The sequence below is a fragment of the Octodon degus genome, unplaced genomic scaffold (genome assembly GCF_000260255.1).
Source record: "Octodon degus isolate 3935 unplaced genomic scaffold, OctDeg1.0 scaffold00048, whole genome shotgun sequence".
NCBI lineage: Eukaryota > Metazoa > Chordata > Mammalia > Rodentia > Octodontidae > Octodon > Octodon degus.
Window position 1 is genome coordinate 6,173,239 of NW_004524624.1, and position 27,044 is coordinate 6,200,282.

The following is a 27,044-nucleotide window of genomic DNA, read 5'->3' on the forward strand; positions in this document are numbered from 1 at the left end:
TCAGGCCCTTGCGCTTGCCAGGGAAGCGCTTATTCCACTGAGCCATCTCCCTGGCCCTATTGGTACACTTTAGATATACATGATGACCACAGTCTCATAGGAATTTGTACCTGTATGTGACATATTTTGCTTCTTTTTTTCTCATTTCCTTCCCCTTCCTTATTTACAAAAGCTTTGTTTCCATTTTTCCTTTTCTCATTTTTTTCCTTCTTTCAGTTTCCCTTCCTCTCCCTCGTTCCTCTTTTCATGTGAATATTTTATTCCCATTTCCCAATTTTTATTATACATTCTAATTTCTCACAACAGAGAAACAATGCAGTATTTTACTGGCAATCAAACTGAGGACCTTGTGCTTGCCAGGCTGTTGCTTTGCCGTTGAGCTATCTCCTTAGCCTCAAAATGTAGTGTATTTTAAAGATTTTTTTTTGAGGGGGTACTAGGAATCTAACTCAGGATCTTACACCTGCCAGGCAGGTACTTTGCCACTAAATCTATCTCCCCTGCCCAACAATGTAGTATTTGCATATGTGTGTCTGATTTTTTTCACTTAAAATTAGTCTCAAGGTACATCCATTCAGTTAGAAATGTCTAAAGTTAAGTCTTCTTTTTGGTAGAGTAGTAATTAATGGTATTAAAAAAAAAAAAAAAACCACAGCTGACACATGCCTATCATCCCAGCACTCAGGACACTGAGGCAGGAGGATTGCTGCAAGTTTGGAGCCAGCCTGGGCTACATAGTGAGACCTTGTCTCAAAAGAAAACAAACAAACAAACAAACAAAATAAAGCCCACATCTTTTTCCATTTATCCGTCAAGGGGCACTTGGGCTGTTTTCAAGATTTAGCTATTACAAATTGTCCTTCACTTCTTCTCATGCCCTTATGCTTCTTGTGTTCCTAGGAAGTGCAGTCGGGGGCACTGGGCTGGGGAGAACTCAATCGAGTGTCCCAGTGTGGAATGGGGTAGCAGCCTTGCTCAGCAGAAGGGCATCACTGCCTTGGAGACAGACAGGCAGCTCTGAAACCGCTGTCCCCTCTCTACTTGCAGGGCATCTGAGGAGGCTTTCGTGAAGGAATCCAAGGAGGACACCCCAGGCACAGAATGGGAGAAGGTGGCCCAGCTGTGTGACTTCAACCCCAAGAGCAGCAAGCAGTGCAAAGATGTGTCCCGGCTGCGCTCGGTGCTCATGTCGCTGAAGCAGACACCGCTGTCCCGCTAGATGCCTGCCATAAGCATGGTCTTGAAGCAAGGGCCATGCTAGGGCAGAGGAGGATCGGCTGCCAAGGCCAGGCTGGAAAGTGGAAACCCTCTGGCAGCTGCCACACAGTCTATTCTGTCCCTGTCCATCTCCCAGGGCTGTCCAGAGGATCCTCACCCCTCCTGTTCCTCACTCCCTCCTGGCCCCATGGTCCAGCCCTCATGCCTTCTCTTGTCCACTCAGTTGTGACTGTCCCTCCTGATGTATTTTTTCTTGGCTTAAAGGGTGTGTTGTTAACTCTTTTTACATTTATTTATTATCATCCTTATTTCTCTGGAAGCCATAACTGGTGTCAGGGTTCAGTTTGTGCTTAGAAACTTCCCAGTTTCATGGCCTTGAGAAAAGACGAGGTTGTTCCCCAGGAAACCCAAGAGCTCCCAGCCAGAAGTGGCAGCTCCCACCTGTGTCTGCTGCCTCCATCCTCAGGAGGAAAGACCACCTTTCACAGGACACTTTTGCAACCTTGATCCTTACTGACCCTGAAACCACTGAGGTAGGGTTTCTGGTAGACTCACATGTAAGTAGGGCACCAACGCTTCTAGAAGGAATAGAGTGAGGAAAGAAGCACAACAGAGGCTCTAAGTGGTAGCTTCCAAGCCTGAGTCAGAGGCTGGTGAAAGTAGCTTTTGCCAGGCTCCTTTCTCACATTTGCCCAGGATATTCTGGATGTGGAGAGGCCAGAACCCTGGGGGTTTTGCCCCCTCTTTAACCGTGTCCTCCTGTGGATTATAACCAGTGGCCACACCTTCTTGCCCCCCCTTTTTTATTTTTTGAGACAAGGTCTTGCTTGGCAACTCAGGCTGGCCTTGAACTATGTAGCCCAAGCTGGCCCTGAACTTGGGACAATCATCCTGTCTCAACCCCCTGAGTGCTGGGATCACAGGTGTGGACCACCACACTGGGGTGGTCTTTTTCCTTTTTAGTTTACTTCTGCCTCTTTAGCAGAGGCTGTAAGGATGTTCCAGCCAACATGACCTGCACAGACTTTAATTGCTAGCAAGGTAAATTCCTTAGGACTACTGTAACCACAAACTGACAAGAAATTTGTTGTGTCATAGTTCTGAAGGTTACAAGTCCAAAATCAAGGTGACATCAGGGCCAGTTTCTCAAAAGGCACCAGGGAAGGATCTGTTCTGTGGCTCTTTCCTGGCTGTTGGTGGCCTGACACATTTTTTGGCTTGCAGGTGCACTGCTACAGCTTTGCTTCAATCCTCATGTGGCCACTGTTTGTTGTCTGCCCCCTCTGCATGTCTTCATGTCCAAACTTTCCCTTTTTATAAGGATGCCAGTCATATTGGATTAAAGTCCACCCTGACGCCTTTATTACTTTTGTCAAGACCCTATTGCCAAATAAGGTCATATTCTAAAGAAATACGAGTTGGATCTTGAACCTATTATTTTGGGAGGACACAGTAACACCACACTTATAGTGACATTCCCTGTAAAATATCACTGTTCTCACATCCATATCCTTTCCTTGTATCTTTTTTTTTTTTTTGGTAGAACTGGGGATTGAATTCAGGCCCTTGCCCTTGCCAGGGAAGCGCTTATTCCACTGAGCCATCTCCCCAGCCCTTTCCTTGTATCTTGAGGATAATGTACTGCTCTACATTCACTTCTGACTCAGAGCTGACAGAGGTAGAGACAAGAAACCTTTACCATAAGCTCTTCCACTCAGAGATCTAGACTGTGTCGGAGGCATAAGAAGTGCATTTTCTACATTCAGTCTTTTCCCTTTGTCAGCTTGAAGGTGGTGTTGAGGAAAGATAGAGTCACAGATGATGTAGCCTAGATTCCTAAACCAACACTTTTTTATTTTTTCTGTATTTTAGGGAAGGATCTACAGGGTGTTCAGGGTCTCACTTGTAGTGATTCTACTGTTTACAGCCTCCCAAGTGCTGGGAATAGGGGCGCACCCCACCTCGCCCAGTCTCAATTGCAGTCTCAGCTCACCCTGGGCGCGGGGCTGGCACCGCAGGCCCAGAGATTGAACCCCTGGCCCCTGCGCAGGGGCTTAAATCCGCTGAGCTATTTGGCCAGACCAAATCAACACTTTAGAATTTATTGCAGACCAAAAACTTCCCATTAGACTTCATGTTCAAAAGCTGCATGGTCGGGCCAGGGAGATGGTTCAGTAGGATAAGTGCTTGACTGGCAAACGCAAGGATCTGAGTTCAATCCCCGGTTCCGCAAAAAAAAAAAAAAAAGTGCTGCATGGTCTAGATCAGTGGTGGCTAATCTATGCTGCAGCCAGCTGTTTGTTATCACTGAAAGCTCTACAATGTTGCCACCACCGGTCTAGATCAGTGGAGCCCTAGAGGCTCTCAGGAGGCAAGAGTGGGATGAAGGGGCCGGGAGATGGCTCAGTGGAATAAGCGCTTCCCTGGCAAGTGCTAAGGCTTGAGTTCAATACCCAGTTCCGCAAAAAACAACAACAACAAAGGTGGGATGAAGGCAAAGGAGAAAGGCAAGTCTCATCTAAGGACTACTGAAAGTTTGAAAACTACTAGCTAGGTTCTCATACCTCACCCTCCAGTAGCACCACGAGTAGTCCATTTAATTCCTGACCCTTTTGTTTTGAGAGAAGGTCTCTCTGTATAGTTCAGGCTGGCCTCAAACTTGCAGTGATCCTCCTGCCTCAGCCTCTGCAGTGCTGGGATTACATGTGTGTGCCATCATGCTTGGTGAGGAGAGGTGCCTAGGAATCTCTACTTTTAACAAGTGCCCTGGTTGACTGTTACAAGGAAAGTTTGGGAATCATTAGACTACATGATTACCTTTTCATTTTTTTAGGTACTGGGGGGTGAACCCAGGATCTCTGCACTGAACTATATCCACAATCCAGTTTTATTTTTTGAGAAAGGGTCTAAGTTGCCCAGGCTGGGCTGGAATTTGGCATCCTCCTTCCTCAGTTTCCCAGTGGTGGGATTACAGGTTGCACCATCCCATCCCTCTCAGACTATATGATTTCTAAGGCCCACTTCAGGCTATCATCTGTTTTGTGCTAAAACCAAACACCAAAACCCATGGTTTTGACTATGGGAGGTGCCACTGAGAATGATGTCACCAAACTACAGGTTTATTACTTTATTATGTACTAGGAGTGGAGGTGCGACACAATCAAGTGTGCAACACTTAAACGAAACCTGGATTTCTGAGAAGAATCTGTCGGTTACATAACAACACAGAAGCCTGGCAGACGAGGGAATAAGTCTCTTGGCACAGCTGGTAGTTGCTCCTGGGTTTTGGAATGACCACCAGAGCTGCTATGCTATGCTGTGGCAGCGAGCTCAGGGTCGAGACTTCATAGAAGAAACAGCTAAACCCACTAAGATGGCTGCGACCGTGAAGCCCTGGGCAGCAATCCGGGTGCGCATCATGAGCTGGGAGCGCTGGCTGTGGCCTCGATGGAAGCAGAAGAGGCCGTAGGCGAGGGCGGCCGCAGTGCCCAGGCAGCCTGGGGACGAGGAGACAAAACAGTGGGGACGAGGTCTGGCTCTGCACGTCTGTTTGGGATTTGGGAATCCTTCCCCAGGCCCCTATGAAGCAGCAAGAGGAGTCCTCTTCGCTCCAGAGTCCGTCTCACCCCAGCGACCTTATCCCGCCCCTAAACCCACACAACGGCTTTTCCAATCAGCTTCAACGTCCCACCCCTTCCCCCACAACTCTGGTGCGTTCTCATTCAGTCCCCTATTTAGGTCCTCCCCTATTTCATTCCCCCAAACATCACTATTTAGGTCTTCCCCTACTTAGGTCCTCCCCTATTTCATTCCCCCCAACATCACTTTCCTGTGAGTTTACAGTTCCTATAGCACTCACTCACCTATGGGTACCATTGGGTTCTCACGAGTCTTGCGAAGGAATTTTTCCTTGACGCTTTCTGGGTGGGTGTAGACAGTGGGTTTAAAACCTTCAATGACTGGGGGTTGTGGTGGTTCAAAAGGTGCCTCCGAAGTCACCGGGCCGGGAGTTGCCATGTCCAATCTAACGCAGGACAAAACCTGGACTCTAAGCCCCGCCTCCCGATGAGGTCATGAGAGGGGCGGGGAGACATTTTTCTGAGCGTAGTACGCAAACGCAAGTGCCCGTTGCATTCCGGGAGTCGTAGTAAGTAGCGAGAACCCGATGCAGAAAAGACTACATTTCCCAGAAAGCTTGCCAACCTCTTCCGCACCCGACGGAAGGAGTCTGTCAACACGAGGTTCTCAGATAGTGCTGGGTGAACTCCTGGTGCATTGGTAGTCGCGATGCCGAAGGCCAAAGGCAAGACTCGGAGGCAGAAATATGGTTATAACATCAACCGAAAGCGCCTCAACCGGAATGCTCGACGGAAGGCAGCGCCGCGGATCGAGTGGTGAGGGGGCCAGCGTAGGGGAGGAAGGGGCCTTGGCCGGAACGGCCCACGAGATGACAGAACACGGATCTTTCTCTCTTTGCCGGTAGCTCCCATATCCGACATGCCTGGGACCACACCAAATCTGTACGGCAGAACCTGGCAGAAATGGGTCTGGCCATGGACCCCAACAAGGCGGTTCCCGTCCGTAAGAGAAAGGTACTAGGAAGGGGGGCTGGCCCTTGTCGCCTTCCTTTTTTCTTTTCTTTCTTTTTTTTTTTTTTTTTTCGGTACTGGTCTCCTTCCCTCTTTATTAATTTCTTTCTCTCCTTTCCCTTTCTTCACTCCTCCTTCTTTCCCCCTCTGCCTCGATGTGTTTCACATCCTTCCAGGGTTTCCAACCTCTGCCCACTGCCAAGCGCTCCTCCTGCACCAAGCTCAAGAGGCCCTTTATACCTCCCGCGCGCTCCCTGTTGAACACACACTTAGACTTGGGCTGGAGCTTCTTTCTTCCAACATAAAATATTTTTCCTTAGACAGTCCCATGCATGTCAGTGGTATTTTCCAGAATGTAAACTTAGCTGTCCTTGATTTCCCTAATAAGGTTCCTCCCAGAGCTTAAGATCTTTACAGTATTCTACATCTTTTCCCAGTCATCCTTCACCTGAGGCTTACCTAGAATTGATTTTTGTCTCTTAAGTCTTTTTCAGGCCACCCTTTTAAGCTTTCAAAATTAAAATTCCTCTTACCCAGTAATTGACTCCCTTTAATTTTTAGAACTTGTAGGTACATGATGGTACTTTGTACTTATTTACTTAGCTGTTTGTTGTCTATGCCTTTTTCCATTAACATAATCTTGTGTTTTGTCAGCTCAGTAGTTAACCCATGGGAATGCAGAATGAATTTGTCCTGTTATCTTTACACATCTTTGCCTTTTCCTTCATGCCAAAGGCAAACAACATTAATGTTTCTTGAACAAATATGAAACTAGTTAAGCACTGGCAGGTAGGCCTGCTCCATAGAGAAGATACCTGACATTTTCCCCCACTGTAAATTATAAAGCACTGTCATGGCATTGTTTCACTTGTTGAGTTATCACTCAACCGAGTAAGGAAGGCAAAGAGTGTTATTTAACATGGAAATGTTTCCTTGCTTGTGTTTCTTTTGAGAACTGTGGATTGTACTTGTGAAAACTTGCATTGGTTCTCCATGTTATTGTTAGACCTTGAGAGGGATTTTTATGTGTAATATCATAATAATGGGACGGGTGGAATACTTTTATCCAGGTCAGACTTCCCTGATGAAAGCTCTTTCCAAAAAAAAAAAAAAAGGCTTTCTCCCTGTTTACTGGTCTTACATGCTCTGTTTTCTGCAGGTGAAAGCCATGGAGGTGGACATAGAGGAGAGGCCCAAGGAGCTTGTACGGAAGCCCTATGTACTAAATGGTGGGTGCAGACCGTATTCCTCTGGATCACCATGGTGTTGTACCTGGAAAGCCTTGAGTGTCCTCATTGTATAGCTGGAGAGACTAAGGCTCAGAGAGAAGCAAGCTGATCAGGGTTCATGGAGTTAGAACTGTGTCCCAGGCTGTGACATTTTCAGTTTAGGTAAGCATGTGAACTAAGGTCAGAGATATTCAGAGAGGATGTAGCCCAGTGCTTGAAAAGATAGGAAACAAACCATGAAGTCTTTAGGCATGTGTTTGGCTTCTCATGTTTTTAAGGATGAACTGAATTTTAGAGATTTTCCTATCTTATAGTCTTTCTAATGGAAAGTCAATTTCATGTTATATTAAGGCTATGAAGATTGATTATTAAACAAGAAGATTAAATCCTTCAGGTGCCAGATGTGGCAAATGCCTGTAATCCCAGCACTGGGAGGCCAGGGTAGGAGGATCAATGTCGAGTTCAAAGCCAGCCTGGGTTATATAGCCAGTTTAAGAACTGCCTGAATATATAGAGAGACCATCTCAAAAACCCAACAAGGCAAACCAAACCAAACCCTGCAGGAAAGCAAGAATACTCTGGAATTCTTTGTCTTTACCTATCATGAATTTTATTTTATATTTTTATACTGGGAACTGAATTTAGGGCCTCATACATGCTAAGCACATGACCACTACATAGCCCACATAAGTAGCGATCCTCCTGATTTCTGCCTCCTAAGTGCTGGGATTACAGGCATGTGCCACCGCGCCCGGACTCCATCACTGGCTCAGTGTACCCGGAGGCAGGGCTGGCACGGCATGTGGAGCCAGGGATTGAACCCTGGCCCCTGCATTTACCTAAACAAGCGCTTAGTCTGCTGAGCTATACTGCCGGCCCTGGTAAAAGGATTTAGATGACCAGACATTTGTTGGGGAATTCTTTAAGTTTCTGTCTTTAGTTGATCTTTATGGTTCTCATAAGAATTACTGCAAACTGGGGCAGAGGAGATGACTCAGTGGAATAAGCGCTTCCCTGGCAAGTGTAAGGGCCTGAGTTCAATCCCCGGTTCCTCCAAAAAAACAAAAGGATTACTGTAAACGGAATGGGAAAAGTGTACATAAAATTCAGTAGTGTTAAGTATTTTTACATTTTTGTGCAAGCATCATAAGCCACACATGGTGGTACACACTTAATAATCTCAGTACTTGAGAGACAGATTGCTGCAGATTCATGGCAAGCCTGGGGTACATAGTGAATTTAAAGGCAGCCTGAACTACAAAGCAAAACCCTGTCTCAAGAACCCAAATCTGGGCCCAAGGAGATAGCTCAGTAGAATAAGCGCTTGCCTGGCAAGTGCAGGGTCCTGAGTTCAATCCCCGGTACTGCAAAAAAAAAAAAAAAAAAAGCAACAACCAAAACCCAAACTATTGCCTGTAATCCCAGTACTTGGGGTGGGGATGGGGCCTGATACAGGAAGATTGCTGTGATTTTGAGGATATCCTGAGTTGCACAGTAAGACCCTGTCTCAAAAAATCCCACAAAGGGCCAAGAGTGTAGCTCAGTGGCACAAGCACCTGTCTGACAAGCGCAAGTTCCTGACTTTGATTCCTGGTACCAAAAAATAAATAAATACAAACAACCAAATCCTCTACCCCCCGAAACCAAGATAGGCATGGTGATGTGCAACTAATCACAGCACTTAGAGGACTGCTGCAAATTTAAGCTTAGCTTGAACTAGATAGACCCTGTCCTAACCCCCCCAAAAAAATACATGTCCAGAACTTTCATTTAGAAGATTTAAACTGTCCTCATTAAACAACTCCCTATTTGCCCCTCCTCTCTAGCTCCAACCATGTCAAAAGATAATTTTGACTATAAGCATATTAATACCTAGCCCTAGATCACATAAAACCATGCCATTTCTGTGAGGAAGCTTGTATTCTGTATTATAGATGAGAAATGGGAGTTTTTGCCTCAGCTTTTTTTTTTTTTTTTTTTTCCAGTACCTGGGATCAAATTTAGGACCTTGTGCTTGCCAGGCAGGTGTTTATGCTGCTGAACTATCTCCCTGCCCCCTCACTGGTCTTTTTTTTGAGATAGGGTCTCACTGTATATTTCAGGCTGGCTTTACTTACTTACTATGTAGCCATGCTGGTCTTACTTTGTTGCAGGTCCCCTTCCTCAGCCTCATAAGTGCTGGAATTACAGTAATGCACCACCACATTCAGGCCTGCAGCTCTAGTTTTCATTTATTAAGATCTTTACATTTTATATGGGTCTCTGAGAGTTTTACAGTCACAAGTGAGTCTTGCTTTCTGGACAGATAATACATCTTTTCCTGTGTCTACAAGGCCTAGCACTAGGTAGAGATACAAGTACAGAATTTGATACCTTCTTTTAAAACCTATCTGGGATGGGCAGAAGAGTGGCATGCCTTTCAGGTAGTTCCCATACTACGCAATTAGGTTGTAGGAGGCAGAGTGTAGGATCCCAGAGGCTGAAGAAAAAGGGTCCTACAGTGAATTTGAGAATGGCCTTTTTTTTTTTTTTTTTTTTTTTGTGGAACTGGGGATTGAACTCAGGCCTTTGCACTTGCTAGGGAAGCGCTTATTACACTGAGCCATCTCCCTGACCCCGAGAATGGCCTTGTATAGCAATTCTTATGGCATGGGATTGGGTGAAGGGTGTATGGATAGCTTAAACACAGCAGAGGCAAAGCCTCATTGCATCTGGCTTCTGTCACCCTAGACCTGGAAGCAGAGGCCAGCCTCCCAGAGAAGAAAGGGAATACCCTGTCTCGGGACCTCATTGACTATGTACACCACATGGTGGAGAACTACGGGGAGGACTACAAGGTAAGGTGGTAAGGCCTGGTAGGAAGAGCTGCGTGGACTGGTTAGGAGGCAGTAACTGGACCGTTCATGCTCTGATCTTCCTCCTGAGAGTGGGGAGAAAGAAAGGGAGAGATTTTAGGAAGTAAGTCCCTTCACAAGGATTTAATGTGAACAAAATGCTGACAGCAGGGATAGGTGGAGTATCCTGCGGTTCATATCCCATTCAACATATATTGTAGGGTCGGCCAGACAGCTCCGTGGACTAAAGTGCCTGCTTAGGCAGGCAGAGGGACCTGGGTTTGATCCTGGGTGAGCTGTGCTGGCCTTACCCCTGGGGTGTGCCGAGACAGGGATTGAGACTGGGCGTGATGGTGCATGCCTATAATTCCAGCACTTGGGAGGCTGAAAACAGGAGAATCACTATGAGTCTGATCTGTGTAGTGAGACCCTATAGACCCTGTACTAAATACATTTAAAGAAAAGTTGTTTTAAAAAAAACGGGTCAGGGAGATGGCTCAGTAGAATAAATGCTTGCCAGGCAAGCACAAGGTCCTGAGTTCAATCCCCAGGTCCTCAAAAACAAAAAACAAAAAAACCCTTGGACTAAGTTGCCATTTTGTTTGTGAGCAGGTTCACAAAAGGTCTGTGTATTTGACTTTTTTGTGAAAGTTTGTTCACACCAGGCATCTGTTTCTGGGTGGGATCAGTTTGCTGAGGATAGAACATGAGCTCCTTGCCTAGTTGAGCTCATGCCCAACTTACCGGCTTCTTGTGCCTGCCTGATTCCTAAGGGCATTTGTACCCATTTCCCCAGCTCCTCAGTGCAGAAGGGTTCCAAATACATTGTGGCTTTTGAAGTAAGGAATCTGGATATCATTGATAGGAAGTGATTTGCCCAACTTATACAACACTAGGATTTGAAACTGTGCCTGTCTGTTCCTCCTTAAGTTGCCCTTCTCTTCTTAGGCCATGGCCCGGGATGAGAAGAATTATTATCAAGATACCCCGAAACAGATTCGCAATAAGATCAATGTCTATAAGCGTTTTTACCCAGTGGAGTGGCAAGCCTTCCTTGATTCTTTGCAGAAGAATAAGATGGAAGTTGAATGATTCTAGGCTGAGGCCTCATTCTGGACCAAAGAAGCTGGAGCCAAGGTGTAAGACAAGGAGGGTATGTGGCTTCAGAGGATGCTGGCTAATCCTGTGGAATCAAGCTATACAAAAATATGCACCCTTCTCTTGGGGAAGGAGCAGTCTTCGAGGCGCTAATTGGTGGTTGTTGGTTTTTTTTTTTTTTTTTTTTTTTTTTTGCAGAACTGGGGATTGAGCTCAGGCCCTTGTGCTTGCCAGGCAAGCACTTATTCTACTGAGCCATCTCCCCTGCCCCTTGAGGCACTAATTGAATTTGCAGGAATCCCCTGCCTTCTGCATACTGGGGTGCCAATTTATATGTATACTGTTTGTTTGTTTGTTTGGAGTACAAGAGATTGAACTCATGCTAGGAAAGCATTTCTACCACTGACTGACATCTACAGCCTTCCAATTTTTATGATTTTGGTGGCACAGAAAAGCCAGAACCTGCTGTTTTCAGAGTGGGTATTTTATTTGGAGATAGTCTATGCATAATAAAACCAAGGATATTTTACTTCTCCAGTGGATTTGTATTTACTCTTCCCATGCAAGCCCAGGGACTGCATCAGTGAGTACCAGCCCTGCAAAGGGGCCTTCCAGCTTGGCAGCATGGCCACTTTCACATATCCTTATAAGTGCTAACTCCTTTCTCATCAGCTGCCTTGTGCCCTGAATTCCTGCAAGTTTTTTTTTTTTTAAATATATTTGGTACAGTATATTAAAAATATATATTACGCAGCTCAGACTCATAATGATCCTCTTGTTTTCGGCCTCCCCAGCGCTGGAATTACACCAGGCACCACCCCACCCGGTCTTGGTGGTCAGTTCAGTGCTCCTGGGGGTGAGGCCTGCAGGGCATGTGGTGCTGGGTATCCAACCCTGGTCCCTGCACTTGCCTAAGGGGGCGCTTAGACCACCTAGCTATCTCGCTGGCCCTTCCTGCAAGTTCTGTTGGCCTTCCTACAGAAGCTTGCTGGAAACTTGGGCTGCTTAGAGTGGGATACTTTTCTAGTGCTGGTCCTATGAGGCTAGCTGTGGCTTCAGTGCCAGAGGGTAGGGAGCTAGCTCCTGGTCTGTCCTCTTAAGTGATCTGCTACCTCTTTTTATTACTGTGTTGGCTTTGGCCCAGACCTGTTTTCTGGGACTGGTGGACTGTTGTGTACCACTCAGTGTGCTGTGTACCACCTAGCCATTCTTCAGAGCCAGGCCTGCCAGATTCAGTGGCATATGAAGATCTGGTACCTGCTTCACAGCAGGATCAATGGCAAGGTGTAGCATGGACAGGTTCTTAAGTCCTGGTACTTTATAACCATGTAAAAATTCTTTTCTTCCAGCAGCCACTAAATCTGTTGACTACACCAAAAAAGAACTTTATGATTTTGCACATTATTATATGTGAAACTGATATGATCATCTATCAGTGAGGCTGGAGGTGTGCGCTTTCTTGTCAGATCCACCCTACACTTTCTGCTTACTAGGGCATGGTTTCAGCATGGGTTAAGACAGTAAGGTCCTTCTCCCCTTTGGCCCCTAAAGGCAGCCCAGTCATCCTATACTGTCAGGGTTGGCCACTTTAAGTCTAAAGATGTAGACTCTAGCAATAATGAGCCATAAGCATCAAGAGCAGTCTTTAGTATCTAGTGTATAGGGAGCTCTCCACAGTCTGTTATTTGGCTTCATAAGTTTTGTTTTGAGACAGTCTCACTGTGTAGTTCAGGCTGGCCTTGAACTCACAGTGATCCTCTTGCCTCAGTCTCTGGAGTGCTAGGATTACAGGTGTGTCCCCAACTTTCACCCTCCCATAAAATTCCAAATTCAGGCCTTTGACTGGGTTGTCCTTTTACCTAGTTTCTTTACCAAGTTCAGTTCAGCTGATTTTAGGTCTTTCCTAGTATTGTCCATTGACCCAGGCTGGTAAGTGTCCTGTAGCCCAAACCACAGGCTTTTCTATCAGTATCCATCTGCTATAGCTGTGCTTTTTTATTTTTTAATGATGTTAGGGATGAAAGCCAGGGTCCAAGCCCTCTATGCTTTACCTCATAAGGAATTTTTGAGATAGGGTCTTCCTGGTCCTGAATTGTATAGCCCAGGCTGCCTTTGAATTTATGATAGTTCTGCTGCATTAGCCTCCCAAGTGCTGGGATTACAGGCATGTGCTACCACACCTGAGGTGTGGTTATAGTTTTGGTTTTGCAGCTGGAGATTGAACCCAGGACCTTTGTGTTGAGCTATATCTAAAATGTATGTTGAGAGAGTCCCACTAAGTGGCCCAAGTTAGACTGCAGCTGGTGATCCTCCTTCCTGTGTGCTGGGATTACAGTTGTGTGCTACTGGGTGTGGTTCCCATGAACAGCTTTTTAATTTGCTTGACATTCTTTGCCAGATTTAAACCTCAGGGAAGGGATGTTGCCAGGGAATACAAAACCTGGTCCAGTTACTTGAGGAATGCTTGTGGAATTTCCCCCCCAAGCCTTATGACCTGCAGCATTGGGGCAGTTAAGACTTCTTTGCTTCCATTTTCTACCCTCTAGCTCTGGCCCCATCAGGACTCCTAAGGGATAGAAGAAGTTACTAAGACAAAAGCTGATGTTCCTGTTCACTCTCTTCCCCTTCCCCCAAAGGCTGAAGGGCTAGGGTACTGGGACTTGGTACAGTTGGCAAATTATTGCATCACAAGGATATGTTCAGGGACCATACTCTACAGCTACCTCTCCCTGGGACTGTAAGCACTCGGTATACACTCATCAAACTGAGAATGGAGATGACTTCTGACATTTGTGTACCATCCAGTGTTTGCAGTTCATCCTTGGCAGCCTGGTGGGTCTGCTTCACTGGGCAGAGGCTTATAGCAAGGCCCTTTTACTTCTAGGGTTTCGTTTTTTTTACTTCTAGGGTTTGTTTTGTTGTTTTTTTTTTTTTACTTCTAGGGTTTTGATGGAAATCTTCCTATTGTCCCTTGATAGGCCCATTTCTAGAGGTAGCAGATAAGGTAGTTGGAGACTCCCCTATTCATAGTAATCAGAAGTTTGTGTTCAAGAGCACCTCCTCTGGAGCTCAGGTGAAGCAAGACTGCTCAGTATACCACAGCTCTGTGGTCTGGGCCAGCCGTAGGAGGCTGGGGTGGGCACCAGAGGTGGCCCTGCAGCTGATTCTAACAATTCCCCTTAGCATTAGGAACAAAGTTTTCCAAAGGCAAGTGGAAACTTTCTTGGAAAATAAATGTTTCATTCCTGTTGTTGGGATGTGTCAGATTCTCATCTGGCCCTCACTACAGAAGACCCACAACTTATGGTGGGCTAGCTTCACCTTCTCCCTGGCCAAGGCCCAACTATGTCAGCCATAGTCCACAGAATGGAAAACCAAAGGCCACAGTTTTGTTAAAATAACCCATAGAACAAAGGCCTTGGGTGTAGTTTCATAGAGGGCTTGCAGAGCCAGAATGGGTTTGATCCCTAGCATTATACAAAACAATACAAAGGCCCCCTCAGTGTTAGATGAATGATCTTAGTGCAGGTGCAGTAAGTAGACAGTAGAGGCTTCCATGTGTGAACACTTTGGTTTGCGTCCAAGCTTTCGTCTGTTCCTTGTCAGAACACGACAGCTGCCTAGACACTGAACTATGTCCCTAAGCTCAGCTAAGTTGGCAACTGTCAGTTTGAGGCAGTGGGTACAATAGTGTCTCCTCAGCTAGACTAAGGAACTGAGATAAGCAGCTGAAGGTAACCAGGCTAGTCCCCCTAAGCAGGTCCTGTAAGCTCCTAAGTTCAGTCTATTCTTCAGAAGCAGCTGGGTAAGAGCATTGCAATAGGCAGGTAGGTGAGACACTGAAGACGCATTCCCCTACTTTGTCCAGTCTACTCACGGTAGAAACCCGAGGAGTGCTGACCTGCACTAGAGAATATACTAACAGCCCCAAATGTGGTGAGTCACCGAGGGGCCACTGGGATGCCTGTGTATTGTTTAGGAGTAGAGATGGTAGTGGCCCTGGCACCTGTGTGGTTCTGGGAATGGTTTTGATAAAAGCAGTTAAAGTAGACATAGTGGAACTCTTTATTCAAGTTCACTTCCCATATGAGGGACTTCAAAATTCTACATAATAATAGTCATTAGATAAAAGGCATACCTTAATGGGGGGGGGGTCCTCTTCCCAATGCTGGTCCCAAAGATAGCTTTTGAGAGCTACAGTACAAGAGTTCATAGAACAAAAATGCAATTTCTCACCCTTCAGTGACAAGATGGAAAGCTGCCAGCAAAGTTTTAAAGGCTACTCTAACACTCAAATTATGTTAATATAAAAGCAGAAATTTCCTTCCTACTGCAGAAAATTGGATTCTGATGTGCCTGCAGCCCAGAGGCACAGCAGGCCATGCTTCCAAAGATCACATTTGTTTCTGGACGTGGGCACTTCCTACCCACTAGCCCTGTGTGTCTCTTGCATTAGCCATTGTATGGCACCAACGCATCCTGGGCAGATGTCACATGAAACAAAGGCACAGAATTTCATCGCAGAAAGTAAACTGAATGGGATCGTACCTTTCAGAAACTACTGGTGGCTATTCATTATTCCAAGGCCCCTGACAAACAAAAGGCTCTTTTTGCCTACACTAATAAGTGTCAACATAGAGATGGCCTTAAAAAGTGGCAGATCACTGCACAGAATCATGGAATGTGTTCTGGAGAATCCTGTAAGTTCAGTCCAACTTTGTTTTTGTTGAGGAGTGAATGATCCAGGATCCCAAAGCCACCCAGTTTCCTGCCCTTTGGATTCATATCCTTTTTTTTTTTTCTTTTTTTTTGGTGGAGTACTGGAGAATAAACCTAGGGCCCTTACTTTTATTTATTTAAATTTTTAGTTTTGGGGACTGGGAAGATAGCTTGGTGGTCTAAGCACCTGCCTGGCAAGCACAAGGATCCAGGTTTGATCCCTGGTACTTCATGCTATGCCGCTGTGTCAGCCACCGAAACCAGGTATGGTGATACACACCTGTAATTTCTGTGCTGGGAAGGCTGAGGCGGGGGATCACCACGAGTCCAGGGTGCATAGTGAGATGCTGTACTAAAGAAATAAAAGTTTTTCTTTTTTTTTTAGGGGCCGGGGAGATAGCTCAGTAGAATAAGTAAGTGCTTCCCTGGGACCTGAGTTAATCCCCGGTTCTGGGGGGGAAAAAAAAAATTTTTTTTTAATTTAGTTTTGGTTGATACAAAGTCTTGTGATAGCTGGCCCTGAACGTATTATGTAGCCCAGACTGGCCTTGAACTTGCTGCAGTATTCAAGCTTCAGCCTCAAGTGCTGGGATTACAAATGTGCAACCATGTCTGGCACCCTTTTTAAAATTGTTGGGCAGGATCTCACTAAATAGCCCAGGCTGGCTTTAAATTCTCATCTTGCCTCGACCTCCCCAGTTGTTGGCATTACAGGTGTGGGCCACCATGATCAGCTCATGCTGATTTTTTATTGGATTTACATAACAGAAATTATCTTCCAAAGACATTTGTTTAGCTACCTAGAAGACCGTTTGTTTCTAACATTTGGGGCAAAGCAGTAGAGTTTAACGTTTATGTGAATCAATATAAAGTATTAATTACAATCTCAAAGGCTCCCTGGGGGCACTACAGCTTTGAATCCATTGACATCTTTAAGTTACCAGAATATTATTTGTGATTCTAGCTATTTGCCTCAAAGTTCCATATTTTCTCTAACAATCACCTGGTGTTTTGATTACAGCACCTAGAAATAGAATGTAGAACTTTGGCCTGTTTCTTTGATAAATACATACATATATAAATAAATAAATAAAACAGTTCTGAGTCTAACTCCCAGCTCTAGTTAAGTCTTATTCCCAGAAACCTGGGCTCCTTCCTTTCCCAGATTTATGTAAACATGGGCATTGGCACAGTTAGTACAAGAACAGCAGCTTGTCTCCAGATTAGGGACATGGACACACACACACACACACACACACATGCACACGCACACATTTTGGTAGATGAACTGCACTTACTCTGTAGTCAAAAGAGGTGGTCAGGCCAGGCTTTAAAAGCTGGGAAGTGTTTGGTAAGATCCTTGCTAGAGTCTCCAGGTTCACTCTAGCACTGTATCTCTGTGACTGGTAGTTAGAAAAAAATATGGAAACCACCTCCATTTAAAAATGATGGCCTTGGAGCCAAAGAGGCAGAGACTAAAAAAGGCCACAAGCCAGTTAGGCAGAGCAGGGACTAGGGGACAACACAGGACTGGCAGCAAGGGCTCATTGCATACTAAGAACCTGCCCATATGGAAAGGGCATAACATCAAGAGTAGACCAGGAGACCTGAAGACCCAGAAGTACTTGTGACCTTTCTGTCAGTTCCTCAGTCACTGAGACCTGCAGGGAGGGAAACACTGAGCCCACTGAGCGTGTCACTGTGCAGGGAAGGGAAGGGAAGGGAAAGCTGGAGCCACACTCCAGCCAGAAGGAGCTACACTACCCTCTCCCATCCTCTGCCTGCCCACCTCCATGCTGCAGCCCTCCAGGGCCACCTCACTAGGAAGGCTTCTGTTTGGTTCTCAGCCCTGCTCTGGAGAGGGCAGGGAGGGAAGAAGGGAAGTGCTACCAAGTGGTTCCTGCCCTGGGCTCAGGCTGGAAATGAAGCAGAAGGCAGTGGAACTGTGGCCACTTGGGCTAGGCAGTGAGCAGGCATCCCTGCCTAGGAGAGAAGCTCCAAGAGTAGTTTCCAGATGTGCACGGTGCCAGCGTCTTCAAAGTCGGGTCCTACAGGGGCAATGCTGGCTGCCAAGAAGAAAATCTCCCGCTGGCTGTCAACAGCCTCCAGACCCAGCTCCTGCTCCAGCTCCACCACACTCAGGGCCTCGTTCAGGTCCTGGGGAGAACACAAGAGTCAGTGGAAACAGCTGCATGTTTCTGACACACTGCCACCCTTACCATCTATGCAGCCCCTTCTAGACCCCCTGGAAAACACCAGTGCTCGCTCCAACCCCTTTGTACCAACCACTTTTTGTTGTATCATCAGCTACTGTGGTGAGAAACAGCATGGTGACAGGTACCCACTCCTAGTCTCTGACTTTGATATCCACACTTAGGAAACTGGTTCAGGAAGATGAAGTACTTTAGTTTAGATAACAGTGATGAGTTGTAGAGCCAGATTCCAAACTCAGATTGATTTAATCACCAAGCTTTGAATCTTATAGAAGAAGTTCATGCTCAGGGGCTGGTGAGATGGCTCAGTGGTCTAAAGCACCTACTTACAACAAGCTTAGCAAAGCACAGGGACCACGGTTGGATCCCCCAGCACCACATGCCAGCCAGCCCCGCCCTCTGGTGGGCTGAGCTGGCCACACACGCGCGCGCGCACACACACACACGCATAAATAAATAAAATTAAAAAAAAAAAAAAGTTCATGCTCAGTTTCCTAAACTCAACAATGGAGAGGTCATATACAACACCTTAGAAACTAATAAGCTACTATATGGCATGGCTGGTGATGGAGCATTTTTTTTATTTAAAAAAAAATTTTTTTTTAATGTATTTAGTACAGGGTGTCACTACGTTGATTGGACTCGTAGTGAATCTCCTATTTTCAGCCTCCCAAGTGCTGGGATTATAGATGCCCAGTCTCAGTCGCTGTCTCAGTGCACCCTGGGGCTGGGGCCACATGACACGCCAGGGAGAAGCATTTTACTTTTAACCCTGGCTCAAGATTAAAATCCTTACACAATTCATAGAATTGTGGAACTTTAGGTCTCCTATATGTTCAAAGATGCCATAAAGAAATAAAGCAAAGGGGCCGGGGAGATAGCTCACTTGAATAAGCGCTTACCTGGCAAGCACAAGGGCCTGAGTTAAATCCCCGGCTCCACAAAAAAAAAAGAAATAAAGCAAGGTGTGGTACACACCTGTGATCCCAGTACTCAGACTCAGGAGACTGAGGCAGGAAGATCTCCAAAGTTTCAGGGCAACCTGGGTTACACAATGAGTTCAAGGCAAGCCTGAAAGTGAGATTCTGCTTTAAAAATTAAAAAAAAAGAAAAAAAACAAATAGAATTCACAGTAGCTGAAATGGGAGGAATGTGAGCTCAAGTCCAACTCTGAGAATATAGCAAGACTATATTTTTAAAATTTTTTTTAAAAACTTCTATATATTGGGGGGCTGGAGAGATGGCTCAGTGGTCTAAAGCACCTACTTGGAACAAGCTTGGCAAAGCACAGGGACCATGGTTCGATCCCCCAGCACCACATGCCAGCCAGTCCTGACCCCTGGTGGGCTGAGCTGGCCACACACACACACACACACACACACACACACACACACACAAAAAATAAATAAAAATTTTTAAAAAACCAAATTAAAAAAAAAAAAAAACTTCTATAAATTGGGTGTTATCTCTATAAGTACAAAACTGCTGTGAACTAGTTTATAAATAGGATCCATCTGACTCATTGTCCAAATAAAGGTCTCTTGAGGTTCAAAGAGGGCAGTATTAATAGTTGCACTGGAACAACAGGCATATATGGGCACTGTCCCAGGTAGCCTAGGACATATGGTAATCATATTTATAAATAACAGTCAAGTGTCTCCTGATAGGCAGGGGGAATCTAAGGTCAAAGACACAGCTTCTCTCCAAGCCAAGCTGTGAAAATGTTCTGCAGTTCTCAGAGACACATGCACTCCGCCACGGGGAAGCCAACAGATACAGCTCAGTGGCACAAGTGTCTGCCTGGAAAACACAAGGTCCTGAGTTTGATTCCTGGTACTGAAACAAAGAAAAACAACAACAGTACTGTGGTGCTTGTCCCATGTTGAGAAGTCAGCACTTAAGGTCTCCAAAGCTGAAAGCTGCTGGGCCAGTGGAGCCCAGGGATACAGGGCAATGGCTAAGAACTTCAGGGGTTGGAGATGTAGCTCTGTGGTAGAGCTCTTACATAAAGGTGCTGGGTTAAATCTCCAGTCCTGCTTAAAACAAATAAATGGCAGTAGCATGGAGAATATCTGAGTTTGAGACTTGGCTATTCCAAAGTTACAATTTCAGCATTTAAAGATAACAGTTTTTATTTTGTGTTTTACTGAGGATTGAATTCTGGACCTTCACACAGAGTTATATCCCCAACTTTTTAAATTTTAGGTTATATAGGCTCTCACTAAATCACTAAGTTGCCTAAGTGGGGCTCAAACTTGGGATCCTCTTACCTCAGCCTCCCAGCGTGCTGGGATTACAGGCCTGTACCACCATGCTGACATGGTTTTGGAATCAGACACCAAAATTCTACTATTCCTGAGATGTACCATCTTGGGTAGATCCCAAGCCTCCCTGAACTTCAGTTTCCACACTGTAAAACAGGAACTGCACCCCACCTCTTATAGGGTCAAAAGTCCAATAAGGACAGCACATCGAAACTATACCTGGTACATATTATTTCTTTCACTTCTTAAGGATGAGAAAGAGAAGCAAAGAACAACTAAGACAGAGGATGGGATGAGAAAGAAGCAGAAGTAGAAGTGGGGCGCTGGTGAGATGGCTCAGTGGTCTAAAGCACCTACTTAAAACAAGCTTAGCAAAGCACAGGGACCGCAGTTTGATCCCCCAGCACCACATGCCAGCCAGCCCCATCCCCTGGTGGGCTGAGCTGGCCACACACACACACAAATAACAAATAAATAAAATAAATAAATAGTCTTCTAAAACTGTGTGATAATAAATTTCTTTAAAAAAAAAAAAAAAAAAGAAGTAGAAGTGGGGCCAGTGTCTTCGCCAAGCTACCCAGGGATGGGCCCCAAATCCTCTGCAATGTTCCCTACCCTCACCAGGAATTTGCTGGTGTAAATCCCAACCAAGGGCTTTAGCTAGCCTCCCAAGACATCACCTGAGGGGCTGGAGAGATGGCCCAGTAGAATAAGCACTTGCCTGGCAAGCACAGGGCCTGAGTTCAATCCCTGGTTCCACCAAAAAGGAAAAAAAAAAAAAAAGCAACAACCAAGACCTCACCTGCTTGTTGGCCACCACGACGACAGGCAGGTCAGGGTCCTTGTCTAGCAGCCTGTGCAGTTCCTGTCGGGCCCAAGGCAGCCGGAGCCGGTCAGCTGCATCCACCATGAACACTAGTACATCCACCTCATTCACAAACTCCTTCCAGTAGAAGCGCAGGTTCTGACTGCCACCAACTGAGGAGAGGTCAGTGACCAATTCAGAGCATCCCTGAGCCTGGTTCTTTATCTTTACCCTCAACCCACCTACTTCCAAGCTTCCCAAAGCTGCAGCAGCCAGGGACGAAGGTCCTAAGCCAGTAAGACTGGAGTCAGTCAGACCTGAGTTTAGGTTTAGGTGTTGGCCTGGTTTCTTAGGGCAAGATGCTACCTTCATGTATCACTGAACTCACCCAAAGGTACCACATGCAACACATCCTTCCTTCATAGAACGGTATATAGGTGCTCTAGAAGTTTTCCTGTGCTGCCTTGCCCCTTGCCAATTCTTAGCTTCTTCCCAGGTCAGTGATGGCTGTGATCAATAGCCAGGAGTCTCAGTGCCTTGAAAAGTCAAGACCACCAGCCTTGCCTGTGCAAAGCTACTATCCAGTCAGTTTTCTCAACCCACTCCCCTCCCTTGGAAATGCCAGACTCAATCTACGAGGTGTTTTGCTCTTCCTACTCTCTATAGTCTCCATTGATAAACTGCATGTTAGTATCACTTGTGTGAATGCTAAACTCTTAAATCAGACACACTTACCTCTGGATCCCCCTAAAGCCTCAGCACAATGCCTGGCACATAGCAGGCACTCATCAAGTATTTACTGAGTGCTTACTAGGTGCCAAGCACTGATCTAGGTGCTGGGGATACAGAGGCGATCAGGCAAGCAGCCCTGCTCTTAAGGAGCTCCTTCCCTAACCAGTGGACTTGCAATAACACACATTCCAGAATGGAAAGAAATAAAGCAGAAAAAAGGAAAGTGGCTGAAGGTGGGGGTTGGCTTTGTGTTGAGTGGTCAGAGAAGTTTTGTCAAAAAAGGTAGATGTGAGATGATGTGGGACAATAAGAAGCTAGCCATGGGTAGAGGCGGAGAAAAGCTTCAAAGGCAGAGGGGAAAAGCTCAGTGTGCTTGAGAAACAGAAAACCAGGGTAGGCCACTTAGGATCAGTTAGGGCCACAGTAACCTCAGAGGCAAGAGTGACATGATCTGATGTGAGGTTTTGAGAAATTACTCTGGCTGCCCCTATGAACAGAAGCAGAAGCAGCAAGACCAGTAAGGAGGCAGCTGTAGTGCTGACAGGAGAGAAGATAGCAGCAACAGAGGAGATAGGAGGTAGACAGTCTCTGAGGAGTCAGCTGAAAGCAGCAGCTAATAAACTAGATACTGGAGATGGGGGAAGGGAAGAACCATCAAAGTGTTAAACTCACTCAGTTACCAATTATCCTCAAAGGGCCCACTCTGTTCTGCCCCTGACCAGGCAATGCAAGCACAGTGAAGGGTTTGTTTTTTGACCCTATGGGTTGAATAGGAGATCTAGGTCTATATCCGGTGAGTTTAGACTGTCTCCTGTCAGACCCTCAGGTAACATGAAAACCACCACCACCTTCTGCCAGGGATAGCTAGGGAAGAAAGGTTATTATATCTAACAAGGTAGGGGCCAGGGAGATGGCTCAGTAGAATAAGCACTTGCCTGGCAAGCGCAAGGGCCTGAGTTCAATCCCTGGTTCTGCAAAAAAAACAAAACAAACCAAAAAAACCATCTAACAAGGTGTCTAGGCAAAAGCCTGACCCTGACCTGTGTCCTTGGCACAAGAGAAGGAGCCGCCTGAGAAACACTGGTGTAAGGACGAGAATCCTAGGTGCATATTAGTGTTCGATACAATCAAGGATAAAAGATGAGGCCACAGCAGGCCAATGGACAAGCAACTGGGGCCAGAGGAACTACTCTTGCTCAGGCCAACAGTCAGGGCCTCAAAGTTTGATGCCTAACCCTTAGTTAAACCAACACAGCCCTTTATGGTCTGAGTCCTGTAGCATCCTGTGGCAGGCAGGAAGTCTACTTGTCCCTCTCAGTGAGAGTGAGGCCAGTCATGGGTGACTGCCCTTTCAACAGCCTCTTTGCCATCCTTTTCCAAAATAACCACAAAGGGGGCTGGGGAGATAGCTCAGAGGCCTAAGTGCCCGCTGGGTAAGAGCAAGGTCCTGAATTCAATCCCCAGTTCCAAAAATAATAAACAAAATACCACACAGTCTAGGACTGAGGGCTAGGGGCTCCTTAGGATTCTTTCTCATCCCTAGGTCTAGAAGCCTTCAAGATACATACTGGGATATCATGTTTAAACTAAAGCCTGAAGGATAAGTAGCAGTTTATTAGGGAATAAGGCTTTCTAGACTGAGGGAACAGTGCATACAAAGGTCAGGCGATAGGAGATCAGAAGTCACCCTTCAGAAACAAGCACTGTAATGTTACTCAACAGTGAAGGCCAGCAGCCAACATTCTGCATCAGGGCACTGGAAAGCTGGTTGACCTTGGATAAATGATCTAACTTGTTGAGCTTCAGTTTCTTCATATGTATCATCGAGCTGCGGGGCGGATTTTATTATGTAATACCTGTCAAGTGCGTGGAATAGGAACCATTAGCTGTTAGGATCTCAGGCATGTGTCAGTAATGCTGAATGGCAGGCAACTAGTAAGCTAGAAATTTTCGATCAGTAAAGGCCCAAATACCAGAATTACTGAGCTTGTGCTGTACCTAGTGTCCCAGGGAGGGGTGAGAAAAAGTTCATATAGGATACAGTGCTGCTTAGATATGCATTTTGGATGGAGTCCCGCCCTTTCCCCCCACCCCCACCCCAAGAATCGAGGCCCTGGACCAACAGTGGCGAAGGGGAGGTGGGATGGGGTTTGTCTCTCTGCTCACTCTCTAGAATGTCCACCTCGAAGTCTTTGGTGGGCAGTCGCACGGAGTTGAAGCCCCAGGTGGGGACGTGGCCTTCCAGCGGTGTCTTCCCCGACAGCACGCGCAAGAACGTGCTCTTCCCAGAGCCATCCAGCCCCAGCACCAGCACCTCGCGCTGCTCCAACTCCTCCAGAGCCGGTTCCTCGGCTTCCTCGTCCTCGGGCTGCGGGACAGAGGTCAGGCTGCGGCCGGCGACTTCCCACTTTACCCTTACCACATCCCGCCCTCCTCTGTCCAGGGACTGGCAGGAATGGTCTGAAGAAGTGGGTCCAGCGCTGCCTTCGGAGTTGTGAACTGCAGCCCCGGTTTTCCGCGAGTGTTCTCGGGCGCATCCCGTACTCTCGCGGGCTGTAATTACCGCTTCCCGGGGTTGCAGGCACAACTGAACCGCCGGAAAGTCGCTGCGGTCGGAGGGCTTCTCCCAGCATCCCCCAGGGCCGGGCCAAAACGTGCACTGCGCAGGCGCCGCGCGGACCCGCCCGACTCCTGGAGCCTAGCAGCCCTGGCCGGCCGCGTCCCCCCGGCTGCGGCGCGCACAGGAAAGCGCTGGCTCCGCGGCGTCGCAGCCAACTTCCATCACCCGCTCCAAGTTTCTTTGCCTCCCAGACTGCGCGCCGCGTGCCGGGCGCTCTTGGGGCAGGACCGCAGCCACACCCCTCATCACCCGCGCGGAGGCGCACCCTCGGCCTCTCCCGACCCCCGTGCAGCACTCACGTCCCACTGGACCCACGGAGGGAGGCGGGCGGGCTCCAAGCTCCACCAGGCCTCGCCGCGGTCCCAGCGCCGCTCGCGTCCACGGCCGAAGTAGGCTTTCCAGAGAATGAAGAGCACCGAGCCGAGCACGGCTGCGGCGCCGCCCAGCGCCAGCACCAAGGGGCCCAGCGGCCGCGGCGCCATCCGGCCGGGCGAGGGGCGCCGGTGCGCGCTGAGCAGGCGGAGCCCGCCCTCCCGGCGAAAATGGCCCCGCTGTGGCTGCGGCGGCCGCGCCCACCCACCCTATCCCAGCCCCGCACTACAAGCCCCACAATGCACCGCCTGTCAGGCTACAGGTCGCCTGCCGGGGACTGGGGGTGGGGGGCGGGGGTCGCTGCAGGCCCGTCGGCACCTCTCTCCCGCTGCCAGCAGGTGCCATGCAGAGCGAAGCTCTTCCTGCAGAACGGAGCGCAAGGCAGTATTTGCTCACAACTGTTGAGCGCTTGCTGGGAGCCGTGGAGTTAACTGATGGCTTTCTCAGTTACCTCTTATGGTACCTCCCACAGGGAAATTGAGACCCAGGAGATAATTTGTTCAAGTACGCACCGCACCGTAGCACTTCGGTGCAGCTTGCATTCAAACCCAAGCGATCTATATTCCAAGTATCCCTCAAAGACTCAGGGGAAGAAATTGAAACCATTTCGCCCGGTATCACCCGCATAGGGAGTGGCAGAGACAGGACAAGAGCTTGACACCTTGACCCTCAGTGCCTCAGCTCTCCTTTGACTGCCTCAGAACGCCGAAGGGTTCTGCTATACTAGTGCTCTGGGCTAGTTAAAGAAGTAAGCAGGGCCAGAAGTCAGGATGTTTAGACTGACCTCCTCCTGATTGCCGCGGCTTCCAGATACAGGAGAGAAGGAAAGGGAGAACCATCAGACCTTTGGCCCTTAAGGGAGAGACTGCGGAGTGCTGTGGGGCAGGAGGTGAAGCAATTCTGAGGCCAGTGGGGAAAGTGTCTCACTCCCGATAGTGTCACTGCTCTTGGCTCTGTGTAGTTCCCAAGTTTCCCTGTACCCCTGGCTCTGTGTCCGAGCTGCTGTTAGTTCTGACTTGACTGCCCTTATCTTTGGCAGTGTGTGTATACTACTGTTATTCTATCTTGACTTTTTATTTATTTATTTTGGTAGAACCAGGGCTTGAACTCAGGCTCTTGTGCTTTCCAGGCAAGCACTTATTCTACTGAGCTATCTCTCCAGCCTCCTTATCTTGACTTTTAACCTACAATGCATTTCTATCAATATTGATTTTTTTAAAAATATATTTGGTACAGGGGCAGCTCGGACAGCTCAGCCTCATAGTGATCCTCCTGTTTTCAGCCTCCTAAGCGCTGGGATTACAGTTGTGTGCCACCGCACCTGCACTTGGTGGCCGGCTCAGCATGCCCAAGGGCAGCCCCAGCACAGCATGTAGTGCACAGGATTGAACCTGGTTCCTGCTCTTGCCTAAACAAGCGTTTAGTCCACTGAGCTATCTCACTGGCCTTAATATTGATTCTTTTTTAAAGTATTTGTTTTCATTTAACACTTTAGGTTGAGGCGATTTGTATACTTTATTAAGAGATACCTGGAGGTCTTAAACAATAGTTGCTCTTCCCAAGTTGAGAATGAATTGAGAAGTTGCAGAAGATAGCCAAGTGGAGAGGAAAATGTCATCTGATGGTGCCACATAGCCAGGACCTCCCCAGCGAGCTTGGAGCGTCCTGAGTGGCTAGCCTGAGCGTGGCAACGGTACAGCTTCTCCTGACCTCTCAGCCATGTAACTAACTCCTCTGGGGAAGAGTGAGGGTTGGGAGAAAGTGATGTCAGGGGATGACTCCAGTGCTATTTCAAACTGTGGTTCAGGACCATCTGTGAATTGTAAAAATCAATTTACTAGATAGCAATTGTAACATTAAAATTAGAAAATAAAATAGTAAAGTGAAAATTAGAAGTGTTTTGTGAAGTGTGTGTGTGTGTATCCACCCAGACTCCATATAAAAAATGTTAAGCCAGATGTGATGACACATGTCAAGTAGTCCCTGCTACCATGGCATCGTAGTGAAACCCCATCTCAAATATCATGAGCAAAATATTTTTTACTGTGGAGTATAGTAATAGTTTCAAAGTTTGTGTTCTAATATAACTACCTCCATGAGGAAACTGGAATCAGGGAGATGTGCAGCCTCTTCCTTGCGCCTCCAGATACTGGACAGTCCTGCTTGAAACTTGCTTCCACCACCTGAGTGCCTGGGAAGATTCTAACACCAGTTTCAAAATCTAGCCAGGGCACTAGCTCAGGCCTTGAAGGATCACTTCATTGACAAGATGAGAACAAGGCTTCCAAAGAAAGTTCAGCACCAGTGAATTTATTCATAACTTTACCCTCAAGAATGTAAATAATAGGGGC

At 47.0% G+C, this 27,044-nt stretch overlaps 4 protein-coding genes across 7 annotated transcripts in view; 2 read left to right on the plus strand and 2 right to left on the minus strand.

The window, feature by feature from the left end:
* The window catches only part of Cltb (clathrin light chain B), a 24,888-nt gene extending 23,089 nt beyond the window's left edge, over window positions 1-1,799 (plus strand). For both annotated transcript variants that reach the window (XM_004632299.2, XM_004632300.2), the window contains one exon: window positions 1,048-1,799. In XM_004632299.2, the coding sequence (XP_004632356.1) occupies window positions 1,048-1,219 (172 nt within the window). In that variant the 3' untranslated portion in view covers window positions 1,220-1,799. The remainder of the gene's footprint in view (window positions 1-1,047) is intronic.
* A 2,531-nt stretch (window positions 1,800-4,330) lies between these two features.
* On the minus strand, window positions 4,331-5,295 carry Higd2a (HIG1 hypoxia inducible domain family member 2A). Its single transcript, XM_004632301.2, has 2 exons — window positions 5,082-5,295; window positions 4,331-4,715 (listed from the first exon to the last, which is right to left on the minus strand). Exons 1-2 carry the CDS (start codon window positions 5,233-5,235, stop codon window positions 4,549-4,551), a joined length of 321 nt encoding a protein of 106 aa, XP_004632358.1. The 5' UTR covers window positions 5,236-5,295; the 3' UTR covers window positions 4,331-4,548.
* A 127-nt stretch (window positions 5,296-5,422) lies between these two features.
* Window positions 5,423-11,124, plus strand: Nop16 (NOP16 nucleolar protein). The gene is made up of 5 exons (XM_004632302.3): window positions 5,423-5,612; window positions 5,702-5,810; window positions 6,967-7,036; window positions 9,767-9,873; window positions 10,819-11,124. Exons 1-5 carry the CDS (start codon window positions 5,506-5,508, stop codon window positions 10,960-10,962), a joined length of 537 nt encoding a protein of 178 aa, XP_004632359.1. The 5' UTR covers window positions 5,423-5,505; the 3' UTR covers window positions 10,963-11,124.
* Arl10 (ADP ribosylation factor like GTPase 10) lies at window positions 9,892-25,962 on the minus strand. Of its 3 annotated transcripts, none has more exons than XR_002821343.1 (5): window positions 24,621-25,962; window positions 23,868-24,069; window positions 20,967-21,142; window positions 17,578-17,844; window positions 9,892-9,956 (listed from the first exon to the last, which is right to left on the minus strand). XR_002821343.1 is itself a non-coding variant. In XM_004632303.2 (4 exons), the coding sequence occupies exons 1-4, from the start codon at window positions 24,801-24,803 to the stop codon at window positions 17,671-17,673; spliced, it is 735 nt and encodes a 244-aa protein (XP_004632360.1). In that variant the 5' UTR covers window positions 24,804-25,962; the 3' UTR covers window positions 16,432-17,670. The 3 variants fall into 3 exon arrangements, 1 of the variants encoding a protein (XP_004632360.1); XR_002821342.1 differs by lacking the exon at window positions 9,892-9,956 and adding an exon at window positions 15,016-15,162 and having other exon boundaries at window positions 16,986-17,844; XM_004632303.2 differs by lacking the exon at window positions 9,892-9,956 and having other exon boundaries at window positions 16,432-17,844.
* Between the last annotated feature and the right edge of the window lie 1,082 nt (window positions 25,963-27,044).

Coding starts and splice junctions, on each gene's coding strand:
- Higd2a (XM_004632301.2), bottom strand. CDS start 5,235: ATGGCAACTCCCGGCCCGGTGACTTCGGAGGCACCTTTTGAACCACCA. Junction 4,716..5,081: donor GAACCCAATGGTACCCATAG/GTGAGTGAGTGC, acceptor CCTCGTCCCCAG/GCTGCCTGGGCACTGCGGCC.
- Nop16 (XM_004632302.3), top strand. CDS start 5,506: ATGCCGAAGGCCAAAGGCAAGACTCGGAGGCAGAAATATGGTTATAAC. Junction 5,811..6,966: donor TTCCCGTCCGTAAGAGAAAG/GTACTAGGAAGG, acceptor TGTTTTCTGCAG/GTGAAAGCCATGGAGGTGGA. Junction 7,037..9,766: donor GAAGCCCTATGTACTAAATG/GTGGGTGCAGAC, acceptor CTGTCACCCTAG/ACCTGGAAGCAGAGGCCAGC.
- Arl10 (XM_004632303.2), bottom strand. CDS start 24,803: ATGGCGCCGCGGCCGCTGGGCCCCTTGGTGCTGGCGCTGGGCGGCGCC. Junction 21,143..23,867: donor CGAGGTGGACATTCTAGAGA/GTGAGCAGAGAG, acceptor ACCTCTCCTCAG/TTGGTGGCAGTCAGAACCTG. Junction 17,845..20,966: donor TCGTGGTGGCCAACAAGCAG/GTGAGGTCTTGG, acceptor TGTTCTCCCCAG/GACCTGAACGAGGCCCTGAG.